The following is a 17,458-nucleotide window of genomic DNA, read 5'->3' as shown; positions in this document are numbered from 1 at the left end:
TGGCCCATTTTATAGATAAGAAGGCTGAGCCTTCTCGAGTCTTGGACAGCTGATAAGTAGCAGATTGAGACTGGAGGCCGCATCCGTGTAACGACCAAACCCATGCCTTCTGCTGCCCCCAGCGCCTGACGCCATGTGGGACTCGGAGTGCACATTCCGGGAGCATCTGTTAGAGGAGCAAGAGAAGCCTCACCTTCTCAGGCAGGGTTTGAGCAAGTCTATTCTGAGTCTTCTAAATCATTTCATACAAACGGATGTCTATTGCACATGTATTAAGTGCCAGGCCTGGGGATACAGCAGTAAGAAAGGTAGACTTGGCCCTGCCCAGAGTCACAAAGTCGGGTGAGAAGGGTAGACCCAGTGAAGTCATTGATTCCAAGTGGGAAGAGAGGGGCGTCCGGTTTTCTGTGCCCGAGACCTTGCAGGGGGCTCGTTGGCACTGATGTCTGTGGAGCTCATCCCCCAGGCTTGGGGGCGGGGGGTCTCGTGGATGGAACCGGACAGAGGTGAGCCCTGTCTCTGGCTCTGGGGGCAGGGGACCTGGCACAACTTCTGGAACAGGGCGTCAAGGTCACCCGGCCGGGTGGTGGGGGGAGCTGTGTCCTCTGCCCTTGGGCTCATGTCTTTCTGCAGAATCCCTCCTCCCTGCTCCCGGGGGCTCACGTTCCTCTCGGTCCCTCTCGTGCTCCAGGCCAGCCTGCACTCTTCCAAGGCTCTGGCGGGAAAAACACTGACCCTCCCCTCCGAGGACAGCTTTCCACGCCCACGGGGTCTCCACATCTTGCCACTGTCCACCGGCCACTGCCCCCCAGCCGCGTCATTGAGGAGCTGCACAGGGCGCTGGCCACCAAGCATCGCCAGGACAGGTGAGCCGCCCTGGTAGGGAGACCTGTGTGCCCAGATTTCCATCCAGGCCAGTCTCGTGTCATGCGCCCGGACTGAGTTCCATGCACTGCTGTCACTGTCTTGAAATTCTTAAGGTTGGGACAAGAGCCCCGCCTTTTCCCTTTGCCCCGGGCTCTGGTCTTGGGTACCACACTCCAGGAGAGGACATTCGGGGGCTGGACACCGTGGGAGCCTGACCACAAAGCCCTTGCATTTCCCCGGGAGGATCCAGGTTAGGGAGTGCCGTGGAGGAGGAGTAGCCGTCCCGGCCTCTGCAGGCTTTGAGGTTTCGTTAGGCAAGAGTACAGGTAAGCCTGTTCCTGAAGCTTGCACGTTGAGTTTTCATTTCCTGTGTCTGTAGGCAGGCTGTGAAGGTTAAGTGGACGGACGGCAAAGCAGACAGGGAATGGGACGCACGTGTGGTTTGGCAGAAACGCTGCACACGTCCATTCTCGGGAAGTCCTGGCCCCATACTAAGCATGGCAGGCTTCATCATGGGCGTGCGTATGCTGTTCAGGACAGCCATGTCCCTGGACGCAAAGCCTGTGTGCCATCTGGGGCTGCGTGCCCTGTGCATTCAGATCAGAAGCTGGGCGCTGCACGTACTTGGGGAATTTGCAATATTATCGGAAGCCCCCAAGTCGATATGCTGGGTCCTCGGGCGAAGCGGACAGCGTATAACCCAAACTATCTTCCGCTTCAGTTTTCCAGGACGGGACAGTAAAGCGTCCCCGAAGAAGCGGGTGGACGTCCGCCTGTCGAGAACGTCCAGCATGGAGCGGGGCAAGGAGAGGGAGGAGGCTTGGAGCTTTGACGGCGTCTCGGAGAGCAAGCGGACGGCAGCCAAGGGCTCGGAGGAGAACAAGGAGAACTTGATCGTGAATTCTGAACTCAAGGACGACCTGCTGGTGTATCAGGATGAAGAGGCTCTGAACGACTCCATCATCTCTGGTGAGGGGAGGGCGGGGTCGGCGGGGCCATGCTGACCAGGCGCTTCTGCCCCTGGCGCAGAGGAGGGGTGGGGGCGAAGGAAGGGAGACACGCCTCCGAGGATGAGCAGGGGTGTGTGCGGACAGGCCCTGGGCTGGGAGTAGGAGACGCAGACCGAGCCTCTGTTATTTTGGTAACTGCGTATTGATTTTCGTGTTTTTGTAAACACATACAAGAGGCTCAGCAAGTAACTTTGAGAGCGTCGCTGCTGGGGAACACACGGCAGAAAGTCGTACAGGCGGTGCTCGGAGGTCCGGTGCTTGGAAATATAGTAAAAAATGCTACCAGGAAAGCGAAATGAGGTGGAAGGGGGAGGGGGAACCCAGCGGCCATCCCGGACGTGGCACACGTGTGACCACACCTGCTTGTGTGGGAACGCAGGTTCACAGGCCTTGAGATGACAGGCATCAGGTCTGTCCTCACAGCGTGCTCTGGAGCCAGAGTGACTGCTGTGTCTTACCCTGAGGACACAGGCTCAGGGAGGCAGCGCATCGCGGCCGCCCCGATGGGGCAGAGGATGTGCAGGCCGGGACCAGTAAGCACAGGGAGGGTCACCTGCGGGCCCCGGGGGCTGTGCTGAGTGCCCACTACTTGGAGGAGGGTCAGTATCACACAGTGGTACGCCCTTGTCCACACGGTGCCTGGTCGTAAGGAATGAGAGAGCAGCTGATAGATGAATGGCTTTATATAATTTCTGCAAGGCCATTGGGTCCCCTGAGGTCCGAGATATTGCTGTGTCGACTCCGTGTGTCCACCAGAGGGTCTCGTGGGTGTCTCCAGCCTTAGATCTTCAGGTCTGAGCTCTTGATCTTGGCCCCCAAACCTGGCCTGTTGCCCGTCCCTGAAAACAGCGCCTCTGCCCTCCCTGTGGCCCGGACCCACCCTGACACTCTCTTGAAGTGGCACCTGCCAAGCAGGCAGGTGGTCATGGGTCCTCTGGACTCCTCCTTGGAGCAGACCCCAGGTCTGGCCGTGTCCTCCCCGGGCCCTGTGTCCCTGCCTGTCCCTCTCACCCCTGGGCTCTTCCTCTCCCTGAACTCCCTTGGACGCGGCCACGGGCCCTCGCTGTTCTTCACACGCACCGGCCGTCTGCCGACCACAGCATCCTCCTGGCCTCTGCATGGGGGTTGTGTGTGTGGCTCCTCTGGGTTCAAAACCCCACCTCCTCCTGGAAGCTGGCCCTGGGTACACAAGTGAGCCTCTCCCCACCACAGCTCTGCCAGCCCCTCGCTCCACCTGACCTTCCCTGCGGCTCCGTGTCCCCCTGACTTGGCTTACGTGTCCCCCCTCCCAGAGCATAGACCCCATGAGGTCAAGGGCTTCGTCCAGTAGCTCGTGCTGTGTCTGCAATCTGGGGGTGCCAAGTGCACACTAGATGTCAGTGGAGCCAGGCCATCAGGGGGCTCAAGGGGAGGGTGCCTGTCACGTATTAACAGGTACCAGCCTGGGGAGCCCTCGTCCTCAGCTGCGCTGTCGCATGGACAGTTAGCTGTTTCTCCCGGGGTTTCTCCTGGGGCATGGGCCAAACTTGCACCTCTTGTCACGTGTGCCTCAAAATGTGTCCTCAAGCGAGCAGCGCTTGACTGTGGTCTGATGGGAGCGGGGGGGGGGGGGGGTAGAATTCACTCCAGAAACCCTGCTGTTGCTAACGTGCGCAGGCTCGCTGCCCAGCTGCCTGGGGAACGTGATGCGCGTACTGCATTTGCAGACCCTGAGCAGAGCAACCCTGTCCTCCGTCCCCTCCTCCTCGGGCACCCGTGTTCCCGCCTCATGGTCGAGGCCTCACGTTCAACCCCAAGAACATCCTGTTGTGGGCTGGGCTTGTTGCGTGCGCCATCAGGCATATCTGGAGACCCCGGTCTTCTGCAAATTCAGCCTCTGGGTGCTCATCTCCAGGAGAGTCCAGGGCTCCTGAAGCCTGGGAACCAGTCTGGAGAATGGGTTCTTTGCTTTTTCACATTCTTACGTGTGTCTGTAATTCCCTCAAAGTTATGAACCTCTCAGCCGAAGTACTTGGAGGGGGGAAAAAAAACCTATTTCGGTTCTAGACAAAGCCTAGAAATGTTACTTTTAGGGAGAATGTTATCATAGGAAAGACCCATGAAAGTATTTTGCTTTGCTCCATAGGACAGCAGTGGCTGTTACTTGCTTCTCCCGGGTTCAAGCCCTGCGCCCAAGGCTGGTAGGTTATTTGTCAGTCCCTGTGGTGCTGAGGCAGAAAAACAGCAAATCAGTAGATTCACCAATTATTGGCCACAAAAACCCCGCAATGTTACCTATCTATTTAGCGTACTGTTGACGGAACCTTGGAGGCATCGTCCCATCTCACGTGAACAGTCCCAGAATGGGTCAACCCAGATTCTCTAATAAGGTGGCACCAGAGTTTCATTTCCAGAGCTGGTGGTGACCCCACCCAAGGCAGGTTGCCTCGTGAATCAGCTGGAAGACGGAAAGACCGTCCTGCTTGACTGAGCTGTAGAGAAAAATGTCTCTTGTCCTGAGTCTGACGGTTGGACTTGCGTGCAGGGCAACTTCATTGTCGTGGTCAGCACAGAAAGGGGCGCAACAGACGGTGTGTTTCTACCTCGTGCCTCCTGCCAGACTGCGGTGTGCACACAGGGGCACCCTCACAGCTGTGCGCAATCGGTGCTGGGTGAAAACGGGGCACCGAGAACATTCTCCGGTTTGTCCAAGGTGAATTCTTAAGATTTAATTTTTTAAGAGCAGCTTTAGGGTCACAAGAAAATTAGGAGAAAGTTACAGAGACTTCCATGTGCCTCCTCCAACCCCCCTCCCCCACCACCACCCCCCCCGCCCCGCCTCCCCGTGACCAGCCTCACTCACCAGACTGGTACGTTTGTTACAACAGATAAACCGACGTTGACCCCTCGTCACCCTAAGTGTTCACTCCCGATGTCGTGCGCTCTGGGCATTTAGACAAATGTGCAGTGACTGGTGTCTATCATGATACTGTCATTCAGAGAATTTTCGCTGCTCCCCAAATCCCCCGTGCTCCACCTGTTCCACTCTCCCCACCGCCCCCTCCCCCGCAACCACTGATCGTTTTATTATCTCCATGGTTGAACCTTTCAAGAATGTCGTAGAGTTGGAATCCTGTGGTGTGTAGCTTCTTCAGGCTGGCTTCTTTCTCGTAGTACCATGCATCCAAGTTTCCTCCGTGTCTCTTCATGGCTTGATAGCTCATTTCTTTTCAGTGCTAAGTAATATTCTGTTGTCTGGGTGGGGCCCCAGTTGACCCGCTTACCTACTGAAGGACATCTTGGTTCCCTCCAAGTTTTGGCAATTATGAATTAAGCTGCTACAAAAGTCCACGTGCGATTTTGTGTGTGTGGACATAAGCTTTCACCTCCTTTGGGTGAATACCCACGAGTGAGGTTGCTAGATCAGTATGGTAAGACTGTGTTTCGATTTGTAAGAACCCGCCAAACTGTGTTCCCAAGGCGCCTTGCCATGTTGCATTGCATTGCCAGCAGCAATGAACAAGAGGTCCGGCTGCATCACGTCTTCACCACAGCATCGGGTGTCGCCAGGGTTCCAGATCTGGGCCGCTCTAAGAGGTTGTCGTGCTGTCTCATTGTTTTGACTTGCATCTCCCTGATGACCGGCGCTGCGGAGCAACTTTCCATACACTTAACTTGCTCTCTGTGCATCTCCTTGGGTGAGGTGGCAAGGTTTGGGACCCATTATTTCTTAATCGGGTTGTTTCTTTTCTTACTATTGGGTTTTAAGGGTTTCTTTATATTTTGGATGGCAGTCCTTTCTCAGATGTAACCTTTGAAAATATTTTCTCGGGGCGCCTGGGTGGCTCAGTCGGTTAAGCGTCCGACTTCAACTCAGGTCACGATCTCGCGGTCCGCGAGTTCGAGCCCCGCGTCGGGCTCTGGGCTGATGGCTCAGAGCCTGGAGCCTGCTTCCGATTCTGTGTCTCCCTCTCTCTCTGCCCCTCCCCCGTTCGTGCTCTGTCTTTCTCTGTCTCAAAAATAAATAAACGTTAAAAAAAAAATCAAAAAAAAAATTTTTCTCCCAGTCTGTGGCTTGTCTTAGTCTCTTGACATTGTCTTTCATCGAGCACAAGTTTTTAATTTTAATGGAGTCTAGCTTGTCCATTAACTGTCATGGATCATGCGTTGGGCAGCGTATCTGAAAAGACCTCGTCATACTCAAGCTCACTTAGGTTTTCGCACATTATCCTCCAAGTTTTATACTTTGGAGTTCTACGTTTAGGTCTGTGATTCATTTAGTGAATGTCGCACGGTATGTATCGAGATTCATTTTTCTGTGTGGGCTGTCCAATTCTAGCTAATTTGCTATTTAAGATGAAAATAGAATTCTAATGTTTCATTTGAATTTAACATATTTGATAGATAACAATTTAAATAATTGTTCCTAATATGTTGTTGAGGATTTGTGCACCTGTGTTCATGAGACGTCTTGGTCCATCGTGGTTTTTCTCTTGTAATATCTTGTAATATCTTTGTCTGGTTTTGGTTTTAGGGTCATGCTGGCCTCATAGAATGAGTTAGCCTCCTGTCCTCTGCTTCTGTTCTCCGCAAGAGATTATAGGGAATTGGCATAATACCTTCTTTATAAGTCCAGTAGAATTCACCAGTGAACCCATCTCGGCCTGGTGCTCTCTGTTTGGAAGGTTATTAATTATTGACTCAATTTCTTTAATAAATACAGCCTATGCAGGGGCACCTGGGTGGCTCAGTCGGTTAAGTGTCTGACTCTTGACTTCAGCTCAGGTCACGATCTCCCGGTTCGTGAGTTCAAGCCCCGCGTCGGGCTCTGAGCTGACAGCATAGAGCCTGCCTGAGATTCTGTCTCCTCCTCTGCACCTCCTTGGCTTGCTCTCTGTCTCTTTCTCAAAATAATTAAAAATGAACTTTAAAAAAAAATAAAAATAAGCCTGTTCAGATCATCTATTTGTTCTTGTGATTTTGAACAGATTGTGTCTTTCTGGGAATTGGTCCGTTTCATGTAGGTCATGCAGTTAGTGGGGATGGAGTTGTCCATAGTATTTCTTTATTCTTTTAATGTCCAGGGGGTCCGTACAGCTGCCCCTTCTTTCATTTCTGATATTAGCAATTTTGTCGCCTCTGTCTTTTTTTTCTTAGGTATCTTGGCTGGAGGCCAATCAATTTCATTGACCTTTTCAAAGAACCAGCTTTTGGTTTCATTGATTTTTCTCTATTGATTTGCTGTTTGACTCTCACTGATTTCTGCTCTAATTCTTATTTCTATCCGTCTGCTTACTCTGGATTTAATTTGCTCATCTTTTTCTAGTTTCCTAACGTGGACATTAGGGTATCGATTTTAGCTCTTTCTTCATTTCCAATCCATGCATTCAGTGCTATAAATTTTCCTCTAAGTGCTGCTTTTACTCCATCTGACAAATTTTGAAAAGCTGTGTTTTCATTTTCACTTAGTTCAAAATATTTTAAAATTACTCTCGACATTTCTTCTTTGGCCCATGCGTTGTTTCAAAGTGTGCTGTTAAACCTCCATGGGAACTGAGGTTTTCCGGTTGCCTTTCTGTAACCAATTCCTGGTTTAACTGCATTGTGGTCTGAGAGCAGACATTATAGGATTTGTATTCTTTTATATTTGTTGAGGGTGTGTTTTATGGGCCAGAATGTGGTGTTTTCTTGGCGAATGTCCCTCATGAGCTGGAGAACAACGTATATCCTGTTCTTGTTGGGTGAGGTAGTCTATGGGTGTCACTTATACGCAGTTGGTCAACTGTGCTGTGGAGTTCAACCATGTCCTTGCTGATTTTCCGTTCCTGGATCTGCCGGCTTCCGAGAGGGGTGTTGGAGTCTCAGTTATGATCATATGTTCGTCTGTGCCTCCTTACGGTTCTGTTTTTGTCTCACAAAGTTTGACATGCTGTTGTTGGGCGTGTAGTTGTTAAGAACTGTTACGTGTTGAGAATTGACCCCTTTTGGGGCGCCTGTGTGACTCGGTTAAGCATCAGACTTCAGCTCAGCTCATGATCTTGCGGTTCATGAGTTCGAGCCCCTAGTCGGGCTCTGTGCTGACAGCTCGGAGCCTGGAGCCTGCTTCGGATTCTGTGTCTCCCTCTCTCTCTGCTCCTCCCCTACTCACTCTCTGTTTCTCTCTCTCTCTCTTAAAAATAAACAAGCATTAACAAATTTCAAAAAAAGAGTATTAAAAGAAATGACCCGTTTATCATATGGAATGCCCTTCCTATCCCTGACAGCCTTTCTTGCTTTGAGGTCTGCTCTGTCTGAAACGCCTGCTTCCTCTAGGTTAGGGTTAGCATGGCATATTTTTCTCCATCCATTATTCTTTTTTTTTTTTTAATTTTATTTTTGGGACAGAGAGAGACAGAGCATGAACGGGGGAGGGGCAGAGAGAGAGGGAGACACAGAATCGGAAACAGGCTTCAGGCTCCGAGCCATCAGCCCAGAGCCTGACGCGGGGCTCAAACTCACGGACCGCGAGATCGTGACCTGGCTGAAGTCGGACGCTTTACGACTGCGCCACCCAGGCGCCCCTCCATCCATTATTCTTAATCTCGATGTGTCTTTATATCCAAAGTAGTTTCTTTAGACAACATAGAGTCAGGTCTTATTTTTTGATCCACTCTAACAATCTCTGTGTTTTAATTGGTATATTTAGGCCATGACAGTCAAAGTGATTATTGATAAAGTTGGGTTAATATCTACCATATGTGTTTCTGTTTTCTATTTATTGCCCTTGTTCTTTGTTCTTCTATACTACTTTTGTGCTTTCATTTCATTTTAATTCCAGTATAGTTAACGCACAGTGTTACATGTTAGTTTCAGTTGTACAACATAGTGGTTCCACGCTTCCATGCATCACCCGGTGCTCATCACAAGTGCCCTCTGTAATTCCCATCACTTATTTCCCCCACCCCCATCCACCTCCCCTCTGGTAACCGTCAGTTTATTCTCTATTGTTAAGAGTCTGTTTCTTGGTTTGTCTCTTTTTTTCCTTTGTTCATTTATTTTGTTTCTTAAATTCCACCTATGAGGGAAATCATATGGTATTGGGCTTTCTCTGACTTATTTCACTTAGCATTATACCCTCTAGATCCATCCATATTGTTGCAAGTGGCAAGATTTCATTCTCTATGATGGCTGAAAAATAGTCATTGTGTGTGTATACACACGCATAAACACACACACACACACCACATCATCTTTATCCATTCATCTATCAATGGACACTTGGGCTGCTTCCATCATTTGGCGATTGTCAGTAATGCTGCTATAAACGTATTGGTGCATTATCCTTTTGAATATGAAGTTTTTGTATTCTTTGGTTAAATGCCCAGTAGTGCAATTGCTGGGTCGTAGGGTAGTTCTATTTTTAATTTTTTGAGGAACCTCCATACTGCTTTCCGCAGAGGCTGCACTAGTTTGCATTCCCACCAAGAGTGCCCAAGGGTTCCTTTTTCTCCACATCCTCGCCAACAATTGCTGCTTTTGTGGTTTTTTTATTTTAGCCATTCTGACAGTTACGAAGTGATATCTCATTGTCATTTTGATTTGCATTTCCCTGATGATGACTGGTATTGAGCATCTTTTCATGTGTCCATTTGCCATCTGTATGGGTTTTTTTTGGAGAAATATCTTTTCATGCTTTCTATCTATTTTTTTTAATTGAATTGGTTGGCTTTTTTTTTTTTTGGTGTTGGGTTGTATAAGTATATAATACATTTTGGATACTAATCCTTTATATATCATTTGCAAATATCTTCTCCCATGTGGTAGCATCTTTTACTTTTGTTGATTGTTTCCTTTGCTGTGCAGAAGCTTTTATTTTGATGAAGTTCCAATAGTTTATCTTTGCTTTTGTTTCCCTTGCCTCAGGAGACCTATCTCGTAAGAAGTGGCTATGGCTGATGTCAAAGAAGTTACTGCCCGTGTTCTTTTCTAGGATTTTTATGGTTTCAGTCTCACGTTTAGGTCTTTAATCCATTTTTTTTTAATTTTTACTTTTTAACATTTGTTCATTTTTGAGAGACAGACAGAACATGAGTGGGGGAAGGGCAGAGAGGGCGACACTGAGTCCGAAGAAGGCTCCAGGTGCTGAGCTGTCAGCACAGTTGGAACTCACGAACCATGAGACCATGACCTGAACTGAAGCTGGACGCTCAACCAACTGAGCCAGCCAGGTGCCCCATAGGTCTTTAATCCATTTTAAGTTCCTTTTTGTGTATGGTGTAGGAAAGTGGTCCGGTTTCATTCTTTTGCCTGTCGCTGCCCAATTTTCCCAGCATTCGAAGAGACTCTTTTTTTTGCATTGTATATTCCTTCCTTCTACCATATAATCGCGGGTTCATTTCCAGGTTTTCTACTCTGTTCTACTGATGCGTGTGTCTGTCTTTGTGCTAGTACCATACTCCTTTGATTCCTACAGCTTTGTCACATATCTAGCAATCTGGAGTCGTGGTAACTCCAGCTTTGTCTTTCTTTTTCCAGATAGCTTTGGCGATTCGGAGTCTTGTGGTTCCATACACGTTTTAGGACCGTTTGTTCTAGTTCTGTGAAAAATCCTGCTGGCATTTGGATAGGGATTGCATTAAGATTGTATTGCTTTGGGTAGTATGGACATATTAACAATACGTCTTCCGGTCCATGAGCATGGAATATCTTTCCATTTGTGTGCTCCTCAATTTCTTTCATCAGTGCTTTATGGTTTTCAGAGCACAGGTCTTTCACCTCCTTGGTCAAGTTCATTTCTAGGTGCTTTGTTATCTTTGGTGCAACTGTAAATGGGACTGTTTTCTTAATACTTCTTTCTGCCGCTTCATTATCAGTGTATAGAAATGCAATGGATTTCTCCACATTGATTTGTGCATCCTACAATCTTACTGAATTCTCGTATCAGTTCTAGTGGGTTTTTTTGTGGAGTCTTTAGGGTTTCCTCTATATAGTATCATGTTATCTGCAAATAGTGAAAGTTTTCCTTCTTCCTTACCAACTTGGATGCTTTTTATTTTTGTTGTCTGATAGCTGTGGGTGGACTTCCAGTACTATGTTGAATGAAAGTGGTGAGAGTGGAACACCCTTGTCTTCTGACCTTAGGGACAAATCTCCCAGGTTCCCCCCATTGAGTATGATGTTCATTGTGGTTTGCCAAATGAGGCCTTTGTTACGTTGAGGTATGTTCCCTCAGGATGTTGTGCTTTGTCAAATGCTTTTTCTGCATCTATTGAAATGATCATGTCATTTTTATCATTTATTGATGTGATGTACCCTATTTGTTGATTTGTGAATATTGAACCACCGCTGCAACCCTGGAATAAATCCTACTTGACGCAGTGAATGATTTTTTAAAGTATTGTTGGCTTCTGTTTGGTAATATTTTGTTGAGGATTTTTAAAATTATTTTAGTGTTTATTTATTTTTGAGAGAGGGACAGAGTATAAGTGGGGAAGGGGCAGAGAAAGAGGAAGACACAGATTCTGAAGCAGCCTCCAGGCTCCGAGCTGTCAGCACAGGGCCCGACGCAGGGCTCGAACCCACAAACCGTGAGATCATGACATAAGTTGAAGTCGGACACTTAACCCACTGAGCCACCCAAGCGCCCCGAGAATTTTTGCATCTATGTCCATCAGAGATATTGGCCTATAGTGCCAATATCTCTTTTTTGGTAGTGTCTTTTTCTGGTTTTGGTATCAGGGTAATGCTAGCCTCATAGAATGAATTTGGAAGTTTTCCTTCCTCTTCTATTTCTGGAATAGTTTGAGAAAAATAGGTATTAACTCTTCTTTAAACGTTTGGAATTCACCTGTGAAGCCATCTGGTCCTGGACTTTTGTTTGCTGGGGGTTTTTTGATTACTGATTCAATTTCATTGCTGATAATTGGTCTGTTCAAATTTTCTTTTTCTTCCTGCTTCAGTTTTGGGAGCTTATATGCTTCTAGGAATTTATCCATTTCTTCTAGATTGTCCAACTTGAATATTCTCTTCTAGTCTTTTTTTTTTATGAGTCTCGTTAGACGTTTATCAATTTCATTGATCTTTTCATAGAACCAGCTCCTGGTTTCACTAATTGGTTCTATAGTGTGTGTGTGTGTGTGTGTGTGTGTGTGTGTGTGTTAATTTCTATATCATTTATTTCTGTTATAATCTTTATTATTTTTTTCCTTTTACTGGTTTGGGGTTTTGTTCTTCCTAGCTCTGATAGGTGTAAGATTATGTTGCTTGAGATTTTTGTTGCTTCTTGAGGTAGCCCTGTATTGCTATATACTTTCCTCATAGAACAGCTTTTGCTCCATTCCAAAGATTTTGGAACGTTGTGTTTTCATTTTCATTTATCTCCATGTATTTTTTGATTTCCTCTTTGCTTTCTTGGTTGACCTATTTGTCGCTTAGCAGCATGTAATTTAACCTTCCATGCATTTGTGCCCTTTCCAGAGTTTTTCTTGTGGTTGATTTCTAGTTTCATAGTGTTGTGGTCAGAAAAGATGTGTGGTATGACTTTGATCATTTTGAATTTATTGAGACTTTGTTGTGAATTTGTTTGGCCTAATATATGATCTATCTGGAGAACGACCCATGCGCACTTGAAAATAATGTGTATCCCATGGTTTTAGGATGGAATGTTCTGAATGTATCTGTTAAATTCAACTGATCCAGAGTGTTATTCAATGTCATTTTTCCTTATTGATTTTCTGTTTGGATTATCTGTCCATTTATGTCAGTGGGGTAGTAAAGTCCCATACTATTATTGTGTTACTGTCAATTACTTCCTTTGTGTTTGTTATTAACTGTTTTATGTATCTGGGTGCTTCTATGCTGGGCACATAAATATTTACAATTGTTATGTCTTCTTGTCCTGTTGTTCCCTTTTTTTTTAATTTCTTTTTAAATGTTTATTTATTTTTGAGAGAGACAGAGCACAAGCGGGGGAGGAACAGAGAGAGAGGGAGACACAGAATCTGAAACAGGCTCCAGGCTCTGAGCTGTCAGCACAGAGCCTGACGAGGGGCTCGAACTCAGAAACCACACGAGATCACGATCTGAGCTGGAGCCTGATGCTCAACCGACTGAGCCACGCAGGCACCGCCCGCCCCCCCCCCCCCACCCATGTTGTTCCCTTTTTTAAAAAAAAAAATTTTTTTTCAATGTTTATTTATTTTTGGGACAGAGAGAGACAGAGCATGAATGGGGGAGGGGCAGAGAGAGAGGGAGACACAGAATCGGAAACAGGCTCCAGGCTCCGAGCCATCAGCCCAGAGCCCGACGCGGGGCTTGAACTCACGGACCGCGAGATCGTGACCCGGGCTGAAGTCGGACGCTTAACCGACTGCGCCACCCAGGCGCCCCTGTTGTTCCCTTTTTGATTAGATAGTGTCTGTCTCTTGTTACAGTCTTTGTTTTAAAGTCTGTTTTGTCTGATGTAAGTATTGCTATCCCAGCTTTCTTAACACATCCATTTGCATGATAAATGTTTCTCCATCTCTTTACTGGCAATATGCATATGTTTTAGGTCTGAAATGAGTGTCTTGTAGGCACCATATCCATGGGTCTTATTTATTTTTTTAATCCATTCTGTCACTCAATATCTTTTGATTGGAGCATTTAGTTCATTTACATTCAATGTAATTATTGATAGGATGTATTTATTGCCATTTTGTTACTTGTTTTATCAGTGTTTGTATAGTTCTTCTCTGTTCCTTTCTTGCCGTCTTCTCTCGTGATTATTTTGCTCTCTTTAGTGATGTACTTGGATTCCTTTCTCTTTATTCTTTGCATATCAGTTATTGGTTTTTGATTTGCGGTTACCCTTAGGTTTGTATATAATATCTTATGCATATAGCAGTCTGTACTAAGCTGATGGTCACTTACATGTGAACCCATTCTTTACTCCTTTCCCTGCCGTGACTTAAGTATATGGTATCATACTTTACATCCTTTTATTTTATGAGTCCCTTGACTGATTTGTAGACATTTTTACTACTATTGTGCTTCCTACTTTACGTACTCTTACTTATGGTCTTTCTTTTCTACTCCAAGAGTCCCCTTTAACATTTCTCATAGGGCTGGCTTAGTAGTGATGAATTCCTTAAACCTTTGTTTTTTACTTTACCTCTCCTATTCTGAATGATAGCCTTTCTGGACATTCATGGCTGCAAATTATTCCCTTTCTGCATTTTTTAATGCTTATTTATTATTGAGAGAGAGAGAGAGAGAGAGAGAGAGAGAGAGAGAGCATGAGCATGGGAGGGGCAGAGACAGGAGGAGACCCAGAATCCGAAGCAGGCTCCAGGCTCTGACCCATCAGCACAGAGTCCAATGCGGGGCTTGAACTCACAGACCGTGAGATCATGACCTGAGCCAAAGTCAGACGCTTAACCGACTGAGCCACCCAGGTGCCCCCCTTTCTGCATTTTGAATAGAGCATGCCACTCCCTTCTGGCCTGCAAAGTTTCTGCTGAAAAATCCGCTGTTAGCCTTGTGGAGTTTCCCCTTGTATGTAATTGTCTTCTTTTCTCTTGTTGCTTAAAAATTCTCTCTCATTACTTTTTGTCATTTTAATTGCTGTGTGTCTTGGCATAGTCCTCCTTGGGTTGAATTTTTGGGGGGATCTCTTTGCCTCCTAGATCCAGATGTCTGTTTCCTTCCCCAGAGTCTGGAAGTTTTCAGCTATTATTACTCAGATAGATTTTCTGCCCCCTTTTCTCTCTCCTCTTCAGAAATCTCTGTAATGTGAATGTTATTATTATTGATAGTGTTCTTGAGTTTCCAGAGTCTGTTCTCATTTGGCATATTTTTACTTTCCATTACTCTGTCTTCCAGGCCACTGAGTCATTCTTCTGCTTCCCTTAGCCTGCTATTTATTCCATCTAATGTATTTTTAATTTCATTTATTGTGTTCTTCATCTCTGATTGGTCCTTTTTTTAAAAAATCTCTTTGTTAAGGGTCTCATACCCTCTACTCTTTTCTCAAGGTCAATGTGTATCTTTATGATCATTACTTTAACTAATCTATCAGGCATATCCCTTATCTCCATTTTGCTTAGGTCTCTTGCTGTGGTTTTGTCTTGTTTTTTCATTTGGGAGAATTCCTCTGTGTCTTCATTTTGTCTAACTCCATTTCTCCTTTTAATGAGGTGCACATCGTCTCCTTCTCTTGAACGTTGTGGCCTTAGGAAGCAGAGGCCCAGGCCTTATGAAGCATGGCCTGCCGTGCCGTGTCCCCTGTTCGCCAGAACCTGGCGCTTCAGGGGGTCTCCATGTGTGTTGCAGGCACCCTACTGTTGTGGCCCAGCCACTTTTTCCTTCAGTCCCGTTGTCTGCAATGATTCTCTTTGCATGTTGTGGGCGGTGTTCGGTCGCCATGTTGTTAGTGGGCCTGGGGCCTCCTTGAGCTTGAGTTGAGTCAGACCAGGGGTTTGCCAGAGATGCAGGAGCATCTGTGTTGTCCCCCGAGATGCTTCCGTTAGTGGGCAGGGCCGGCAATCAGACCGGATGTGTGCCCACTGCTGGGGCTGCAATCCGACCGGTGTCCCTCTTCCTGAGGCCAGCAAGTGGCCCTGGTCCCTGTCGGGGGCTGTTTGCACACTGCTGGGCTTGTGGCACCCCTCTTGATGGGCTCCAGCCGGGAGCCTGTTGGAGGGGACGATCCACAAAGCAAGTGGGGTGAGATGTAGTGTTAGCAAGGTTTGCTTTGGTCCTCTGCAGGAGGGGACTTGCAGTACTGGGACTGAGGCAGGCCTCGCTAGAGGGGGCAGATCCGCTGAAGCACGGCAGGGGCAGGGCAGGGGTAAATAAGTGAGGAAGTGGGTGTTGGCGCTGTGCTGGCTCCCGTGGGTGGCCGTGTATTTATGCTGGGGGATGGGGAAGGAGACAGCTCCTGGCAGCTCCTTGGCTCCTAGAGGAGTCTCCCTACAATCTCTGTCCTTCCAGAACATGCTCTGAAATGAGTAACTAACACTCCCTCCATTGTGACCCAGGAGCTTTTCAAACTACTGCTTCTACCTCTACAGCCCACTGTATCTCTGCAGACTGTTTGTGGTGCTCCTTAAGGGCTGGGACTCAGTTTCCTCTTGCCTGCTGATTTTCAAAATTCCAGGTTTTAAGTCCTGCTGGTTTTAAGAACTCAAGAAATCCAATCCTTCTGGTTTTCAAAGCCAAATATCATGGGGAATCATCTTCCCTACACAGGCTCCCTGGCGTGATTGTCTGTTTCCCCTCTCCACACTTGTGGGTTCCTCCCTCCCACATACAGTCCTGTGGTCCATTTAGTTCCTAGCTCCATTGATGCGGCCTCTTCTCCACATTTAGTGGTGGAGTTTGTTCTGCCAGAGTCTTCGGGCTTTCTGGATTACTTATGCCAACCCGAGTATTATCTAGTCGTATCCATGGGACAAGGTAAACTTAGCGTCCTCCTACTCTGCCATCTTCCCAGTGATCCTTACCTTTTGTGGGTTTTATTTTATTCAGCATTTGATATAATTTCATTGTCTCTCCTTTCTTTATGTATCAGTTATACTTTTTTTTCGTGGTTGTCCTTGAGTTTATAGATTGTATATAATACACATATAAGCCAAGTTCACTTTTAAATAACGCTAGATGACTTCACAGGTAACATGAGTACCTCATAGTGATGAGATCATCCTGATTCCTTCCTCTATCCTTTGTGTCATTGCTGTCATTTGTTTCATCACATATAAGCCCACATGTACACATAAGATATGCACAAGTGTACCGAATATATTTTGTATGATATTTACATAAACATAAGGAATTAAATACATTTTGTATCACTTTGAACAAGCTGTTACCTGTTAGATAGATTAAGGATAAGAAAAATAAAAGCTTTTCTTTCACCTTTACTTATTTCCTCTTTGATGCGCTCCCTTTATGCAGATCCAAGTTTCTACTCTACATTGTTTTCCTTCTCTAAAAAAAACCCTTCTTTTAACATCTCTTGCAAGGCAGGTCAGCAGGCAACAAATTCCCTCCATTTTTTTGATCTTAGTAAGTGTGTGTTTCTCCATTTTTGAAGAATAATTTCTCAGGGCACAGAATTCTAGGATGGTGGGTTTTTTTCTCTAAACATGTTAAATATTTCATTTTGCTTTCTTCTTGTGTGGCTTCTGGGGAGTTAGATGTAATTCTTTTCTTTGTGTTTCTGGAGATGTTTTTTCTTCTGGCTTCCTACAGAATGCTTTTTCTTTATTTTTGATTTTCTGTGGTTTGAAGATGTTATGCCAAAGTGTAGTTGTTGGGTTTTTTCTTTTTCTTTTTCTTTTTCTTCTTGGCATGTATCCTGCTTGCCATTCTCTGAGATTCCTGGATCTGTGGTATGGTGTCTGACATTAATTTGAAGAAATTCTCTGACATTATCGTTTCAAGTATTTCTTCTGTTCTTTTCCTTCTGATATTCCCATTACGTGAATGCTACATCCTTCGTAGTTGTTCCTCAATCCTTCGACATTCTGTTCTCTCGTTCTGTTTTAGGTTTTTTTTTTTCTCTGCTTTTCAGTTTTTAAAGTTTCGGTCGAGATGTCCTCAAGCTCAGTGATTATTTCCTTCGCTGGGTCCACTCTACTAAT

At 46.2% G+C, this 17,458-nt stretch overlaps 1 protein-coding gene across 2 annotated transcripts in view; it reads left to right on the top strand.

Moving 5' to 3' along the window:
• Positions 1-17,458, top strand: part of PHACTR3 (phosphatase and actin regulator 3) — a 213,032-nt gene that overhangs the window by 136,258 nt on the left and 59,316 nt on the right. For both annotated transcript variants that reach the window (XM_043553554.1, XM_043553552.1), the window contains 2 exons: positions 692-866; positions 1,589-1,836. In XM_043553554.1, the coding sequence (XP_043409489.1) occupies positions 692-866; positions 1,589-1,836 (423 nt within the window). The remainder of the gene's footprint in view (positions 1-691; positions 867-1,588; positions 1,837-17,458) is intronic.

This window comes from Prionailurus bengalensis, chromosome A3 (genome assembly GCF_016509475.1).
Source record: "Prionailurus bengalensis isolate Pbe53 chromosome A3, Fcat_Pben_1.1_paternal_pri, whole genome shotgun sequence".
Taxonomy (NCBI): Eukaryota; Metazoa; Chordata; class Mammalia; order Carnivora; family Felidae; genus Prionailurus; species Prionailurus bengalensis.
Note: the sequence above shows the minus strand (reverse complement) of the source record. Positions and strands in the feature narration are given on the sequence as shown.